The 16796-nt window shown below is 43.0% G+C and overlaps 1 protein-coding gene across 13 annotated transcripts in view; it reads left to right on the forward strand.

Moving 5' to 3' along the window:
* The window catches only part of ehbp1l1b (EH domain binding protein 1-like 1b), a 33831-nt gene that overhangs the window by 3301 nt on the left and 13734 nt on the right, over window positions 1–16796 (forward strand). For 5 of the 13 annotated variants that reach the window (XM_050038310.1, XM_050038251.1, XM_050038269.1 and 2 more), the window contains exons 2-16: window positions 2686–2743; window positions 3608–3703; window positions 3922–3975; window positions 4073–4251; window positions 4485–4603; window positions 4752–4841; window positions 6512–7264; window positions 9105–9170; window positions 9270–9428; window positions 9546–9794; window positions 9912–10068; window positions 12160–12501; window positions 12649–14004; window positions 15089–15355; window positions 15513–16010. In XM_050038310.1, coding sequence (XP_049894267.1) covers window positions 2686–2743; window positions 3608–3703; window positions 3922–3975; window positions 4073–4251; window positions 4485–4603; window positions 4752–4841; window positions 6512–7264; window positions 9105–9170; window positions 9270–9428; window positions 9546–9794; window positions 9912–10068; window positions 12160–12501; window positions 12649–14004; window positions 15089–15355; window positions 15513–16010 — 4443 coding nt within the window. The remainder of the gene's footprint in view (window positions 1–2685; window positions 2744–3607; window positions 3704–3921; window positions 3976–4072; window positions 4252–4484; window positions 4604–4751; window positions 4842–6511; window positions 7265–9104; window positions 9171–9269; window positions 9429–9545; window positions 9795–9911; window positions 10069–12159; window positions 12502–12648; window positions 14005–15088; window positions 15356–15512; window positions 16011–16796) is intronic. The other 8 variants (XM_050038274.1, XM_050038292.1, XM_050038283.1 and 5 more) reach the window with 8 other exon arrangements.

Here is a 16796-nt window from a genome sequence, read left to right on the forward strand (position 1 = left end):
CAGTATTCTCTGACACGAGCACAGATGTTTCTTCAGTATCTCTAAACTTTTGCCTTCACCTTCTTATCTATCCAGGTTACATCAAAGTTTGGAATAATTGTGTAAGTGTCCTTACAGCAGCACGATAAGAAACACAGACTGAGGGCTCTTGTCAGTAAAGTTTCAGAGTTTGATCACCAGCAGCGTGTTGTCTGGACACAGAGAAGGGAAGGGACAGAGTGATTTAGAAAGAGTGACAACTCCCACATGTGATGAAATCAAAGTTTATTAGCCTTTTACCGCTGTACTGCTCAAACAGGGAGGTAAAAGTCAGGAGGACAGGAGGAAGTGAGGAAAGACTGGAGATAATCAGTCACATTACCTTAGGCATGTGTTGCTTTTGAAACGTAGTTCTCATGTGATTAAACTCTGTATTCGGGGTCAAAGGTTACTGACACTTAAAGATCACATCAAACATCAGAGGCAAGAAAGCTTGGCCACAAGGGGGGTTGGAAATGTCTCAAAAGTTACGTGTATGTTTGCTTGAGTTTGTGGTGTGAGTCTAATTTAGAGCTATGATTTGAGACCCTTGGATTTCATAGAGACTGTCACCAACACAAATTTGTTACATGCACATGTTGAATTTGTATGAGATGATTGGCAACTGTAACTCCACTGTTAACATTGCAACTATAATGATGTATTCCTAATGTATTGATTAAATATTTAAAGCTATAATCAATATATAATAACGTATCATATGACAGAATTTCAATATGTTATTTCCATGGCCTAGGAAAGTTCACGTATAAAGTCTGGAGCTGCTCCATAGACAATGAATGGGAGAATGTTTGTTGTCTTTTTTATATGTAAATGAGCTTTATTCTACTGTAATGTCTTCAAATCTGAAACAGAAAATGTACCTATACACTTCACAAGTTTAAGTTGTAGCCCTCTAGTTTTGGATTTGGGAGAGAGGCGTTCAAGTTTACTCATATTTTTGGGCTGTCTTACATCATAGGAATAATAACATGTATGAATTTTTATAAATGGATGTAGTTCCCTTTTATAACCCACTGCACATTACCTGCTCAGCACCAGACAGCAGACAGACAGAGTGTCGGTAGAGACCAAAAGCAGCTAAAAGAGAGAGAATATTGGACCTTTACATTCATCAGGTGGCCACAAACTCAACTCCAAATGAACAATAATGTTGCTCCATAACTGCTGGATGTATATAAGCAACTATTTGCTAAAAAGTTTGCCTTAGCAACCAACCTGTTTCCACTGTCAAAAAAAGACCTAGCTGCTGGAAGCACAAGATATTCTCCATCATAACTGGATAAAGGAAATAAAAATAAAGAGGGGCCAAAGATAAGATGGCGCGGCAGTTTGTACATGACAACAGTCAGAAAATAATTACGAGATGTTGACAGTATGGTGACACAGACATAATTAAGGACTTAGTAACAGGCTATATTTACAGTAACATGAGGAATGTTTAATGTGACACAAACATGACAAAGTTTCCCTGTCTGTATGGGATCAGCTCTGTTTTTACAGTAATATCACAAACACTAAATGCTGTTTAAATCTTCAGCATTTCAACATGCATGGGTGGCATGTTTCAGTTTAGTCTGCAGTGGAGTATAACCATTGTCTGCTGAGTGACAAAACACCAGCCACAGTTACAGTAATTACACGTTACGTAGCCGAATCACACCCCTAATGCTGGCCTGTGTAAAACACATTGTTACTGAGCTCACTGGTTAAGAGGTGTGTTTGTGTCTTTGTGTTTGGGATCAGACTTTCTTGTTTTGTGTTGTGCTGTTCTTTTCTTCTTCCTCTTCTCTCCCCTGCGTTTCCCTCTCTCTGTGCCCGTCCGGCTATTTCTGATGCCACTCCTGACCCCCTAACACACATACCACATAAACAGATGTACACACACCCTCTTGGCTATACTTAAACACTGATACACTGCAACTTGAGACATTATATTCAGTATCTATAAACTAATGCCATTAATAACTTAAAGAACATGGTTGTAAAGCGTGAGGTTTGAAGCGTGCTTGTTATTATGCACCAGTATATGATTTAGGGTCTGTGTGTTCTCTTGTAAAGGGGTTCCTACTTCCTGTGAAAAGGCACGCCTCACATTCACAGAGACTCAGGTCACGTGATTCCAGTTTCACTTCCTGTGGCGCAGAGGACCGAGAATACACAATGGAAACACACACTCATATATAAAAAGACATTCTTGAAGCCTAATTACAGATAAGCAGCTGCATGAATACACACACAGGCTGAACACACATTCATAGATTTATCAGTGTGATCACAGCCGTCTGCATTAACACTCACACCCAAGTGCACACACCTACACACACACACACACATCAGTGCCTTGTCTTTGACTCAAAGGCATTTTTATCCAGCAGTGTCTCACAAGACCTTCTATTAGATCTTATGTTGTCTCGTTTGTTTAATATCAACTTTGTTTGGAGACATCATGGCATAATTCAAACATTTATTGTTCTGTAGAGTTACTAATGTTGATAAAATGGTTTTCAGACTCTGCAGACTTTTCCTTTAAAGTTGTGTCCTCTTTGCAGAAGAGCAGTTTGTGTCATCAGTAATATTGTCAAGTAACAGCACGCGGCGAGACGTCGTTCTGTGTTTTGATCTGTGTTTTGTGTGTTTCTATAGGCAACCAGACAAGCTGAGGGTGGTGTGGACCAGGAGGAACAGGCGCATGTGCTCCAAGGTGAAACCACTGAAACACCTCAAACACACACACACACACACACACACACACACTGTCTCAAATGGTGGAAAGTAACTAAGTACATTTATTCAAGTACAATTTGAGGTACTTCTTCTTATTTATACTTATTTTAAAGCTTTAGTTGCTTTTCACATTCAGAAGTCATCATCATCAGCCCCAAATCTCCTCTCAAGTCCACACAAAACTTCTCCCTCTCCATCAACGACTCCACTGTGCTCACCTCCCCCCATCTCCGTAACCTTGGTGTCATCTTGGATCAAACCCTCTCCTTTGACCAACATATCAAACACATCACCAAAACAACCTTCTTCCATCTTAGAAACATCACCCACCTCCGTCCATCCCAACTCTCAAGAAACTACAATATATCCATAATTCAGCTGCTCGTCTTCTCATTACCCCCATCCTTCATAACCTCCACTGGCTCCCCATCCCCCAGTGTATCCACCGCCCTAACTGTCTGAGCTCCTCCACCAGCACGCTCCCTTCCACAATCTCAGGTCATTTACCTTTTTTATAACCATGCAATCGTGGTTTAATTCACAACAATGACAAACAATGCCGAGGCTCCAGGGCAAACACTATCGTCACCTGGCTGACTGTCACCAGTGAATGCAAGTCAGGGAGACGTGCATGACGCTCAGAGGGGCACTCAGTGTGTGAATAATCATCTGGCTTTGACAAGGGGAATCAAAATGGGAGTGGCAAAGTCTCGTGCAGTCTTGCAGAATTGAAACTTGAATGTAAAATTTCCACACAGTGGTATTGCTACTTTTACTGAAGTAAAATATCTGAGTACTTCTTCCTCCTCTAACAGTCTCTCTAATGTTGTTTGTCGTGCAGCTCCACAGTTGGCAGCCTGGAATCAAGAACCCCTACAGGGGCATGGTGGTGTGGCCTGTTCCAGAGAACATCGACATCTCTGTTACACTCTTCAAGGTACCAAAGCCAAAATACACTGTTTACACTATACAGCAAACAGCTGAAATGAATGAGTGGAGAAAAGTAAACAAGCACCTTTCATACGGGGCGGGAAAAGTCACTGGAAGAACGATGCTGCCCAGTTCAGAGTACTTTATTAATTCCAAAGGCAAACTGCAGCATTACAGCAGTCAATGAATCAGCGCAAATTTTATTGTTTGTTCTTGTGTCTTTAGGAGGCCACTGCCGAGGAGTTTGAGGACAAAGAGTGGACCTTTGTCATTGAGGGTGTAAGTATCTCTTGATTACTCCTCCTCTTCCCTTGAGTCTTTAAATGGACATGATTCAAAATACTTAATCGTGTTTGTATCTGTTGGTCATGTATAGGAGAACAAGGGGCATCGTAAGGTGCTGGCGTCAGCAGACATCAACCTGAAGCGGTTTGCAAGTCCGACGCCAACCCAGACTGACCTGACGCTCCAGCTGAAGCCGCTGTCTGTCAAAGTGGTGGAAGCGACGCTCAAGCTGTCACTGTCCTGTGTCTTTGTTCGAGAGGGGAAAGCCACGTGAGTTATTTTGTTTCCTCTGCTGCTACTTACTAAATTAAAGTCAATAAGTTTTATATATATATATATATATGTATATATATTTACACTTGTTGCAAGTAATAAATGTGGCAACCACATTTTATACATATTATTTATTATTATGCGTGTTTCCTGTTTGTCTGGACATCATGACAGAATCACTAAGTGATGATGGTGTGATAAATACTCTCTCTTGTGTCTTTGTCCCTCAGTGATGAAGACATGCAGAGTCTGGCCAGCCTCATGAGCGTCAAACCCACAGATATTGGCAACCTGGACGACTTCAATGAGAGCGATGAAGAGGAGGACAAGAAGTCTGGCACTGCTACAGGTAGGCAGACTCACACAAACACTGCTTCTTCTCTCTGATCTTCACTGTGAAGTTTCCTCTGACATTACTTCCCCCTCTGCCTTCTTATTCCTCTCTTATTCCTGTGACTCCTTCTGCTTCACTCTTTTTCCTTTTCTGGCCACGTCAGTCGTTCCACACACTCTAACCCGCCCGAATCGCCCTGCCCCCCCTCCACCTGACAAGCGAGACTCCGCTGGACCCACTTTCCCAGCCTCAGGTAGTTTCCTCTTTCCCTGTCTTTCACCCACTGCTGCTGTTTGTTTCTCTTGCCAGAGAGGAGGAGGTGTGAGCAGGAGCTTTCTCCCCTCCTCTGTGTTATTGGGAGGCTCAGTTTATATAACAGTATCTCACACATTCATGCCATTTGTTCTGCATGCCACAAATTTCTCATCCAGACATTAAACGGGAATGAGAATCATGTGATTAAGCGGAGTATATTTGGAGACATGAAAAGCTTCAGCTGCAACATGGCACATAGAGGGTGTTGTGTTCAGAGAGACGTTACTATAACAAGTATTAAAAAAGTGTAACAGCACCACATATCACCGTGGCTGTGTCTTATTGTAGAATGAATGAAATTACATGTTCATCGTCCTTTCAGAGTGTTAATGCTGCATTTACTGTACATCTTTGTGGTGTATCTCTTAGATTGTACAACAGTAGCAGTGCAACAAAATGCTAATAATTAAAAAGAATACACAAAGAGAGCAGGAAATGCTAAAAAGAAAATGTACGGCCTAGTTATCGCAACATGCACCAGTGGTGGAAGAAGTATGCAGGTCATTTAGAAGTAGCTGTAAAACAATGCACAAAACATACTCTGTTGCAAGTAAAAGTCTTGCATTCAAAATTTTACTTTTGAAGTTAAAGTACATCAGTATTAATATTCAAACAATACGATACGATATGATACGATACGATACAATACGATACAATACGATACAGTATACTTTATTGTCCCCATAGAGAAATTTGTCTTGGACTCAGTAGCTGCACAAGTACTGCTGCCTTACAGTAATAGTCCATAAGAAATACACATTGTACTACTCAAGTATCAAAAATAAAACTACTCGTTACGCAGATTGTCCCTTTTTTTATACTGTCCGAGGTATAACAGGATTATTATCTCCGATGTATTAATGTGAGCAACATTTTTGTTGTTGCTGGTCAAGATGTTTATAAAATGCTGAGGAGTTTAAGCTGCAAAAATCACCACTCTTTCCTAAAAGCCGAATTTTCATATTCTAGAATAAGCAATTATGCCCATAAACAAGGCAAATGGCAGGTGTCAGCACTATTCACTTATTAAAAGTTGATTTTAGAAAATTTTGAAATTACTTAATTTGCATGAGAACAGGTTGACATATTTGTCCCTACATTTTCCCACTTTTATGCTAAAAAAATCAAAATTTTAGACTGTAACTACTTGATAAAATGAGTTTCACTGATAATGATTCCTGCTGTAAAAACTGCGTACGTTTTGTATTCTGCAAAATATGCAAACTAACCAGTAAATATAGCTGTCAGATACATTAAGTAAAATATAACATACAATATTTCCCTCTGAAATGAGGGGCAGTAGAGGAATAAAGCAGTAGAAAATGGAAATACTCAAGTAAAATACATGTTCTTCAAAACTGCAGTGAAGTACAGTACTCAAGTAAATGTACTGATGTGCATGCATTTACAGCTGAATTGCATCACAGGCTGCAAGTCAGATCGTCAACTGTCATTAACGCCTAATTGGAGTGGGGAAAAAAAAATAAATCACAGTTCATTTCATTTTCATTCTCAGTTCATGACCTCTTCCTTCTGTCTTTTTCATCATTTCTCTTTCCGCAAAAACCTACTTCCACTGATCCATCCATTCATCATCCATTCATCCAGCCGGTGGGCATGATGGCGTCAACTCCCGCCCTCCTCTACCTATTGCTCCTCGTCCCTCGCCCCGTCGCAGCCGACACCCCTTCACCACTGCCCCTGTGCAGTCAGAGATCCAACCTTCCCCCTCCCCTCAGCCCTCACCCAGAGCCAAGCATAAAAAATCTGCCAACCCTCTTCTCCCTGAGGCTCCTGCTTCCTCTGACCTGTTACCTAAACCTCCGAGCTCCCAGTTTACAGCACCTACTCCCTCAATCCAGAATGCCCCTTCTGATGTATCTGCCAAATCCTCCAATGCTTCCCAAAACATTTCTCCTTCCCTTCCTCCTCCTCTGTCTCCCATATGCTCTGAATCTTTGCCCACTTCACCTGCAGCCTCAGAGGAGCCGTCTTTAGCAGCGCCCTCTATTCCCCTGAATTCCTCTTCAGATACCCCCTCTAAACTGCCCTCTAAGCCACCCAGTGCCCCTGAAACAGGCATCACCTCATTTCCACCCAAACTTCCCTCCCCTGCATCGTCATCACCCCAGGATATCATAACACCACCCTCTACGACTCCACAAAAGTCCTCCATCACTGTATCCACCACTCTCACCCATAAGACCATCTCCACCGCCTCCCATCTTCCCCCATCCAAATCCTCCTCTCCCCTAAATCCCACCCTGTCCTCTGAGCCTCCATCCGCTCACCCTCCATTCACCCGGACTCTCTCTCAGCCACCCTCTCTGCCCAGAATCTTCCAGTCAGGCTCAGGAAAAGGTATCAGCAGGCTGGCTGGCAGACAGGCATGCTGCATGCTTTCCACTAACTGATTCCTTTTGTGTGATGGTCCAGTTTGACCTCGTGTTTCACATGATTTAGAGTCATGCCTGTGTTATTTCATGGAGTCAGAAACAGCATACTAATTATGTACAGTATGATGTGTTCTGAGGAAGATCAGTTTGTCATGCTATCAGAGTTTAGATCAGAGTTTAAGGAACAGCTCAACCCCAGATCAAATCAGACTAGTGCTATTTATCAATGTAGATTGTTTTGGTGTCAGTTGCCGAGTGTTCGAGATATCAGCTGTAGAGATGTCTGCCTTTTCTTGAATATAATGGAACTAGATGACACTCGACTTCTGGTGCTGAAAGTGCCAAAAAATACATTCGCAAAGCTCAACAGCAATGTCTCTTTCTAGAAATCATGACCTGATTACTCGAGATAATCCACAGACCTTGTTGTGAGCAGTTTCATGTAGGAGATACTTTTTTCAACCAATCCGCACCCACCAATGGAATCACTTTGCAGAAGGAAGTGCGCTTCTATTTATGGGAGTGGGGTGTGTGGTTGTGACAGGGTGAAATGTAAACATTAATGGCACTCCTGTGGCCTGAGATGTAACGCAAGCTAGTAGCCTCTCATCCATGAGTAGATGCACGATTCCTTCTGTGCGGTGATACATTTGGCAGGATGAAACTGCTTACAACAAGATCTGTGGATTATCCTGAGTAACCAGGTCATGATTTCTGGAAAGAGACATTGCTGTTGAGTTTTTCTAATGTATTTTTAGCGCTTTGAGCACCACAAGCTAGTTCAGTTATATTTGAGAGAACTCAAATACTCAGCAACTCACACCAAAACAATCTGGATTGATAAACAGCACTACAGGTGAGAGGAAAAATATGTATTTGATTCTGGGCTGAACTTCCCCTTTAAACATCTTAATGTGTAGTCAGTGCTGCAGTGCCTCTGGCAACATTAACAAAGGAAAGTTTTGTGGCCACTTGAGTTGTGCTAATTTAGTATCAGCTTGTTTTTGTGTTAGTTTGTTTTTCCATATTTTGCCTTTTTACTTTTGAACTCAGTCAGTTTGATGCTGCAGACCTGTTTGAGTGGTTTTACTGTCACTGGAGTAGCTGTTACAAAGTTCAAAGGCCAGTTAGTCCTCTGGGATTGCCACAGTTTTGAATCGTGTTAATGAAATCCATGTTTCTTGTGAATTAAAACCTGTCTACTCACACATCCAGGAGGCAGGGAAAACATTCAGTGAAGGTATATTTGAAGATTTAGATCGTAGCATCAGGGAGGTGAATCTGATCCAAAAGCTTTAAATGTATCTACACCCACCCCGTCACCTGTTAGCAATAATACGAATATTTCTAATAAACATAACCTTAGCATAGTCTAGCCAAAATTCATTATTCAAAATATCCATGACAATTATATGTACTTAAATAATACTAAAACATTGAAGATAAAACTGTGCTTAACTGCCTCTTACAAAACCCTTCTTTTTCTGTGAGAATGAATTACAGAACAACCTTTTTGGAAGTATTGAACATTAAGAAAATTAAATATTGAATTCAGACTCCTTAATGATATTGTAGTAATTGCATTTTGGTTACTCTGACACCACTAATCACTGTTGAGACTGCAGCAGACTCGTGTTTGTTCCTGACAGCTATAAATCACTTCTGTAATACAATAAGCAAAATGCATGATATAAAAAACATGCTGTTCCTCTTTCACTCTTTGCCTTTCATTGACTTTACATCTGTTTCTCTTTATTCCTCTTTTGTTCATCACTCCTCTGTCTTCCCTCCTTTCATCTCCTCAGTTCCTGTTTCACATCAACGGCGCCCCCCAGAGGCTCAAACAGCAGATGCTCTGACTTCAGTTTCTGGTCTGTCTTTAGAATAAAGATAGAGATGCAAATTTAAAAATCTCTTCATCTCATCTCTGTTTCCTTATCATGTCTTTTATCCTCTGTCCTCTCTGCCAGGCCGTTCTCACATTTTCAGACCTCAGCTTGTCAAGTCAATCGCCCGCCCCTCCTCTCCCTCTCCTTTTGCCGCTGATGCCCCCCCTCTTGAGTTGACACCTCCTCTCCCCAAATCTCTCCCCTCTATCTCAGAGTCTGATAACCACTGTGAAAAATATGGTAACTCCTCTTATTCTCTTGGTCATCTCTCACTATCATTTCACTCGCTCCTTTAAATGTGCTTCATCTGATCTCTCCTTTTTCCCTCTCCACCTCACCTTTCCCGTCCTTCCTCAGTGCTTCCTGCAGGTGCGCAGGGGGCGTGGTTGACATCTGGTAGTGACATCACTCCCGTCCCTCTGCTGAGCAGTCCTGACCTTGATGCCCTCTGTGACCCTGTGGCTCCAGCACTTACTGCTTCCCTTCCACGTTCCTCACCCCCTCGCTCCTCTTCTCTTTCCACCTCTGTTTTATTCTCCTCTCCTCACGCTAAGCTCGTTGTTTCTCCCTCTGCACCTCCTGCTCTAATCAGCTCCTGTCAGTCAGGTACACTGATGTTTAAAAATGTGTAGTTTGTAGGCGGTTTTTAACAATTTAAACACACTCCCCTTTCTTTCTCATAGTGCAAACTTCATAGTCTGTCTTCACTTTTGCTCTTCATAGGCTCGACGTTCCCCCAGGTAGACAAGGAAGCAACTCCGAGCCCTGTGAGCCGAGACAACGGTTCTCCTCATAACAACCAGGCGGGGGCCAACATCAGCGCAGCCAAGGATTCAAAGGCGGCCGTCACAGAAAACAAAGCTGAACCAGCAAGAATCAGGTGAGGTCATGGGATGGAATCACATGAGTGTTTAAATTTAGATTGCTTGGTTTGGATCCTTGGAGATGTTGTGTGAAGAGAGAATGTGTCAGCCGACCACAGGGCTCAAGAGGCGTCATAAAGACTGGTGGCAGAAACATAGACACAGACTCAAGCAAAGAGAGCACATCTTTACACTTTGAGATGGGCTGCCTGCTTGAAATTGTATGACTGATTTAAAGAACAGTTTGGAAAAGATGCTTATTCGCTTTTTCATTAGTTAGATTAGAACGTCAATTCCGCTCTCATGTCCGTCTAGAAGCTATACAACCAGGAGAATGTTGGCTTAGCATAAGCATGGAAAACAGTGGGAAACAGCTAGCCTAGCTCTGTCCACAGGTAACAAATCCACCAACCAGCACCTCTAAAGCTCACTGATTAACATGATATATTTTGTTCATAGGTCCAGTGTGTAGGATTTAGGGGGATATATTGGCAGAAATGAAATATAATAAGTATGTTTTCATAATCACTTGAAAATAAGAATTGTTGTGTTTTTGTTATCTTAGAATGAGCTGTTTATATCTACATAGGGAGTGGGTTCTTGTTTATGGAGATTACCATGTTGCACTGCCATGTTTCTACAGTATCCCAGAACGGACAAACCAAACACTGGCTGTAGATGGGGCCATTCGCGTTCTTGCGTTTTCATGTTGGCCACTGTAATTATCACCCCCTCCACCACAAGAGGCATCAGAAAAACTGCTTTATTCACTGTTTTTACCGGTCTACACCTGGTCCATTTATTTTGGAGAGGAAGAGACCTCTGTGGATAATTTGGCTTCCAGTAAAAACCTCCTGAACATCTGGATCTTATGTTATCAGAGAAAAAATGTGAGCACACATTAGCAGGTGCTGGACTGGTGGCCCAACTGCGACAAGCTATACAATGTCAGAGAAACACTAATTTGTGAAACTGCTTTTTTCTGTGTTTTACTGGTTTTAATCACTAGGCCTTTTTGTTTTTGAGAGGAAGAGACCTCTGTGGATAATTCGGCTTATGTTCAAAAACTCCTGAACAATGAACACTGAGGGAATCCTAACCATGAGAAGTTTCATCTGGTTATAATCTGTAATCATCACTAGTAGATGCCACTAAATCCCCCTAAATCCTACACACATCTCCTTTAATCTGTACAACAAATTATAGGAAGTGCATCCAGCCAAGAAATAGTCTTGCACATAACCACACAAAACAATATTATATGTTGCTGTTATTAGTGAGTCTTTATGCTAAGCTAAGCAAACTGACTGCTGGTGGTAGCAGTTAACAATCTGTTATCAATCTTCTCATCTAACATTCAGCATGAAAGTGAATAAATGTGTTTCCCAAACTGTCAAACTATACCTTTAAGTTGCAGAAATGTACAGTATTTAACTCAGCACTCTCCAAACTGTTGATGTTATGGCTGTTTGGACATCAGTGTATCTGTGAAGGTGTTTCAGAGTGCATCATAGACAGTTTTTCAATCCAATCCTGTTTTTCTTTTCTTTTACATTTTAGAGTTTGCATAACAGAGAACGCAGCAATGTGGAGTAACATAATAAGCAGTTAATCAGTCATTTAAATCCTTTGAAGCAACAACATTAAGCTGCTAAAAAGTACAAATCACAGACTGTGTATAACTCTTATTATACCGAAAACCTACAAAAAACAAGCCAAAAATTATAAAAACACCCCAACTTGACCCAGCTGAGTGCTAACTGAGGCAAACCTGCTTCAGCTTGTTGACACATGTGTTGAGTAACACTTCATCCGAGTGTGTTGATCAAGAGATTTGCTGAACTCTTGCTCAAGGCCTCACGGTTGCTTTGTGCTTGGTGTTCCCTGATGCTAATATGTGCTAACAGTTGTGTTAGCACATATTTGAGAGTGTTTTGTACCCTGCATCCTGTTGCACTGACCCTCCACTACACAGCAGCTAGGTCTGTAGTCTGCACTGTGACCTGCCTGTTTCCACCCCTAATCACCTCCTGGCTCCTGCACGCTCAGCCTTGTGAAGCCTCACCCACTCACCTTTCGAGCCTGACCTCCAATATTTCTGTCCCCAGTCCTGCCCAGTCACGCTCAGAGCTGATAGTAGCCCCGCCCCCTCCGTGGCCCTTCTCCTGTGAGAGCTCCACCCCTCAGCAGCCCTCCACCAATGTTGTGGCGGCGTTTATCACTCCTAAACAGCCAGTCGCTCAGATGGAAGTTGATTTGATAAAGCCGACCAATGAGTCGAGTCTTATTTGCACCTTTAAGGCCGAAAAGCCGCCACTGGCAAAGCCTGAGCCTGAGCCTGACTTTGATGACATCATCTTTGAGTCATTAAACCAGAGAGGAGAATCAGGGGGCTTATTTGTGGATGAGGATGACTCTAAGCGGGATACTATCAAAAGGTGTCCTCCAGGGTGAGTATTTGTATTTGCAGATAAAATCAAGATCCAGAATATAAAATAAAAGGTGTCAAAATTTGAAGTGATGGTGCTGATGATAAACACACACACACACACACACGCATATTTAGGATTAAGGAATATTGTTTATCTGTTCTGCAGTCTTGAACAGAAAACCAATGAAAAGGCCGGTGGAGAAAAGCCGTCGCTGACAGAGCAGTTAGAAGGAGCAGCGGCAGAGAAGGAGGTGATGATGAAGGCAGAGCAGGAGAAACAGAGGAAAAAGGAGGAGGAAAGGAGGAGGAAGGAGGAAGAGCAAAAAGTGATGCTCCAGAAGCAGGAAGAGAGGAGAAAACATGAGGAAGAGAGGAAGAGACTATTAGAGGAGGAGAAGAAGAGGCTCTTGAAAGAGGAGGAGGAGGCCAAGAAGGAGAATGAGAGAAGGAAATCCGAGGAGGAGAGACTCTTGAAGGAGAGGAGGGACAAACAGGAGAAGCTGAGAGAGGAAGAGGAGAAGAGGAAGCGGGATGAGGAGGAGAGGAGGAAGAAAGAGCAGCAGAGGAGACTCCTGGAGGCCGAGGAGGAAAAGGAAAAACTAAGAAGGGAGGAAGAGAGGAGACTTGAGAGAGAGAAATTCTTGAGGAAAATGAAAGAGGAGGAGGAGAAAAGGATGGAGGAGAAGAGACTGTTTGAGGAGCAAAGAAGGAAGAGGGAGGAAGAGCAAAAGAGGCTTCTGGAGGAGGAAGAGAGGAGAAAGGCGGAGGAGAAATGCTTGAAGGAAGAAAAAGAGAAGGAGCAACAGAAAATGAAAGGGGAGGAAGAGGAGAAGAAACATCTTCAGGAGGAGGAGAGGAAGAAAAATGAGGCAGAGAAAGAGAGGAAGAGGCAGGAGGAGGAGGAGAGGAGGAAAGAGGAAGAGAGAAAGATAAAGGTGGCAGAGGAGGAGAGGAAGAAGAGGGAGGAGGAGAGGAGAGTCAAAGAGGCAGAGGAGAGAAGAAAGAAGGAAGAGGAAGAAAAGGCGAGAGTACTCAAAGAGGAGAAGGAGAGGGAGGAGAGGAGGAGAAAAGCGGAGGAGAAAAGACTTGAAGAGGAGGAGGAGAGGAGGAAAGAGAAACTCTTGAAGGAGCAAAAAGAAAAGGAGAGACGGCTGCAAGAGGAGCAAAGAAGACAAGAGGAAGCAAAGAAAAAGGAGGAGGAACAGAAGAAGAAACTTCTACAAGAGAAAGAGGAGATGGAAAGAAGAAAGAAGAGGGAGGAGGAGGAAGACAAGAGGAGGAAGGAGGAGCGAGCAGCTCTGGTCTGCCGTCTGGAGGACAACAAGTCAGATGAGGACAAGCAGAAGATGAAAACTCGGGTTTCTCTTTCATCTTTGCCACCACTTCCTGCTCCCCACCTCCCTCCTCCGGACAAAACCAGCGTTACATCCGAACAGCTGCCCTCACAAATTCTCAGCCAATCACAAGACAGAAAGACGACGCCTCAGTCGGTCAATAAACCGAGCTCTGCCTCCAGTGAGCGGTGAGTTACACCACTGAAATAAAAGTGATGATTTCACTGTGGGTGTTGATTTTTTTTTTTCCTAAAATGGCTGACATATGCTTTCTTAATCAGCACATATAGGCTAATCAATCAATCAATCACTTTAAATTGATTTAAAGATCAGTGTGTGTTTTTCACTCTGTATTTCCACACTAAAGGCATGGAGTTGGGCTGAATCACTCAACATTTCTATTTTGATTATTTCTCTGATTATTTTGTGATTGTCTGCTCACGTAAGACTTTGTTGATTATCTATGACATAGGGGTGTATTGATACTACTAATACTAAGTCTTGGTTTGGGTATTAATGCAACATTGATGCAAAAACAAAATCAATTTTGGGGTCACGCGTGCTGCACTCTGCCTCTCTGCTGCTGCTGTGTGTGCACGCATGTGTTCAGACAGAGATGCAACATTAGTTATACCATTTAAAGCTGTCTTGCATTTTAACACTAACAAAGACCACGGCAATAGAGTTATAGACTCCAATTAGTTTAGGAAGGAAGATGGGGGGAATGATGGGAGAAATTAGGGTCGCAGACAGGAGGAGGGTGGAATCTGATGGCGGTCTGGTGTTGGCTGGAGGGAGGAGGGCGCAGGGAAGTTGAGATAGAGTGCGGGAGTCGTCTCGTTGCCTGCTCTACTATGGATAGAGCCCCCTAATGATTACTGTATTTTGTGGAGAGAAAGAAAAAAGGGAGAAATAACAACAAAAATAAAAACAAAGAAAAGGGGAACTTGCGGGGGGATGGATGTGAGAACGGAGTCAAAGGGAAGGGAAAGTGCAGACATGGATGAGAAATAGGCGTGGTCTTTGTTCCTCACCTCATAAATCATGACACATTTAAGCTGCGTCTAATAATAAAAAGTATTAATATCATGATCCTGGCCATGGTTTTACCTGGTTTCAGATTTTGTGGTATAACTAAGCCCTGCTATTGGTTTTTGCTGTTCTCGTCATTGTATGGCTTTCCTCCTCCCCCTTTCTTCTTTCTACCTGATATTCTTCCACCTGCCCTCTCTCCTTTTTTTTCATTTTCATCTTTCTCTCCCCTTATTCCAGTCTGGAACAAGCCTCTCTCTTAAAGGAAGGTTCATTGTCAAACATTGTTGTCCCGCAAAAGAAAGTATCTGCCACATGTACTCCACCTGGCATCCGATCAGGCCCCACTGTTCAGGATAGACCGTTCGCATTAGAGGTGTTGACCCTGGTGCCACCTCCACAGAGGCTGTCTGAGGCTCCTCTCTGGGAAGCGCTAGAAGGGAGAAGTGGGAGAGATACACCTGAAAAAATCTCTGCCGAGGAGGGTGCAAAACCTTTGTGCAGAGGGTAAGAAGTGGATGAGGGGGCGTCTGTCTGCTTTTCTTTCTGGTCATCTGTGTGTGCGCCTGCTTGCTGATGGTCTGGCTTCTGGATGATGTAGTTGGTAGCAAATGTAAAACTGTAATGGCAGTATTGTTCATGTGTTGTTTTCCCTTTCTTGTAGCTCACACAGAGAAGATGCTGCTGAGGTGGACAGCACTGTCAGGCAAACAAAAGACTCAGAAACACATCATATAGTACCATCTCCTCCTGAACCCTGCGCACCATCAGTTAAAGAGGAGCCCAAAGAGCCAGAGGGACCCTGCATGGAGCCTGCAACATCACCCAAGGTTTCCCCCAAACCAACCATCGAGCGCTCGGCTTTGGCGCTTGAACCGCTGCTTCCCTCAAAACCAGAACCAGGATTGCGGCCGGAACCAGTTCTCCAGCCGTCAGGAAAACCACAACAGGGGGGAGCAGATGAGGAGAAACCAGTCGAGGTCATGGCTGGTGGTCAGGAGAGATCCATCAACAATAAGGAGCCAGTGTGCGAGGCAGAAAAGCAGCTGTGGGCGACGGTGGAGGAGACCACAGTGGAGACAGGAGCGGAAAGAGGGACGGAAAGTAGTGAGAGCGCTGAAGAGAAGGATGAGAAGCAGGAGGAGGGTGGTGTAACAGGGGGGTGAGTCAGTGATGGTTCCTTTGCAGCATGGCAGTCTGCTTTTCTGCATAAACCACCACGTCCAAACACTCTCACACACCTGCACATGTCCCAACTAACGTTTCTCTGTGGCGCTGCAGCTTCACCAGTGCTTAGTCGCAATTAACCTCATCTGATGCTGTTGTCTTAATCTCAACCTCTGTCTATGCTGTTAGGATGGTTGTTTCAATGGACATTATTTGATGAGAGCTTTTCATAAGAGAAAAATGTGTGCGTTTGTGTGTGTTTGTCTGTGTGGCAGTGCCCAGAAATATGCACACACAGAGGCAGATGTGTGTGTTACAGAGCAGCAGGAGGCGCCTGCTGGCTTAAATACAGCCAAATATGTTGCCAGTAACGACTAACAATTAGGTAACTTTTAGATAATTAAATAACTTGTCAAATACAGTAAAATATTCCTTGAAGTGCACAAAACAGGTGCAGTGAAAACAACAAAAAAGCATTACTACTTCATCAAGCACGACCTGAAAAGAGGGATTAAACCTTACATAATTGTCTGAAGTAGTATAATAATAAAAAGTTTAGACTTAAAAGGTGATTACATTTTTAACTTACAATCATTATTATATTAGAGGTTATCTTTTTAAAAGATAAACGATATGCCCTTTAATGGGTTATCCATTATTTTGTCACATTATAGGAGCTGTATGTGACATTCAGAGCATTAATAAGGCATTAAACCACTAATGGCGTTATGCTTCCTCTCTGTGTCTTGTAATCCGAGCTTCTCTGTTCTTTGTTGTAGTC

This window comes from Epinephelus moara, chromosome 3 (genome assembly GCF_006386435.1).
Source record: "Epinephelus moara isolate mb chromosome 3, YSFRI_EMoa_1.0, whole genome shotgun sequence".
Lineage (NCBI taxonomy): Eukaryota > Metazoa > Chordata > Actinopteri > Perciformes > Serranidae > Epinephelus > Epinephelus moara.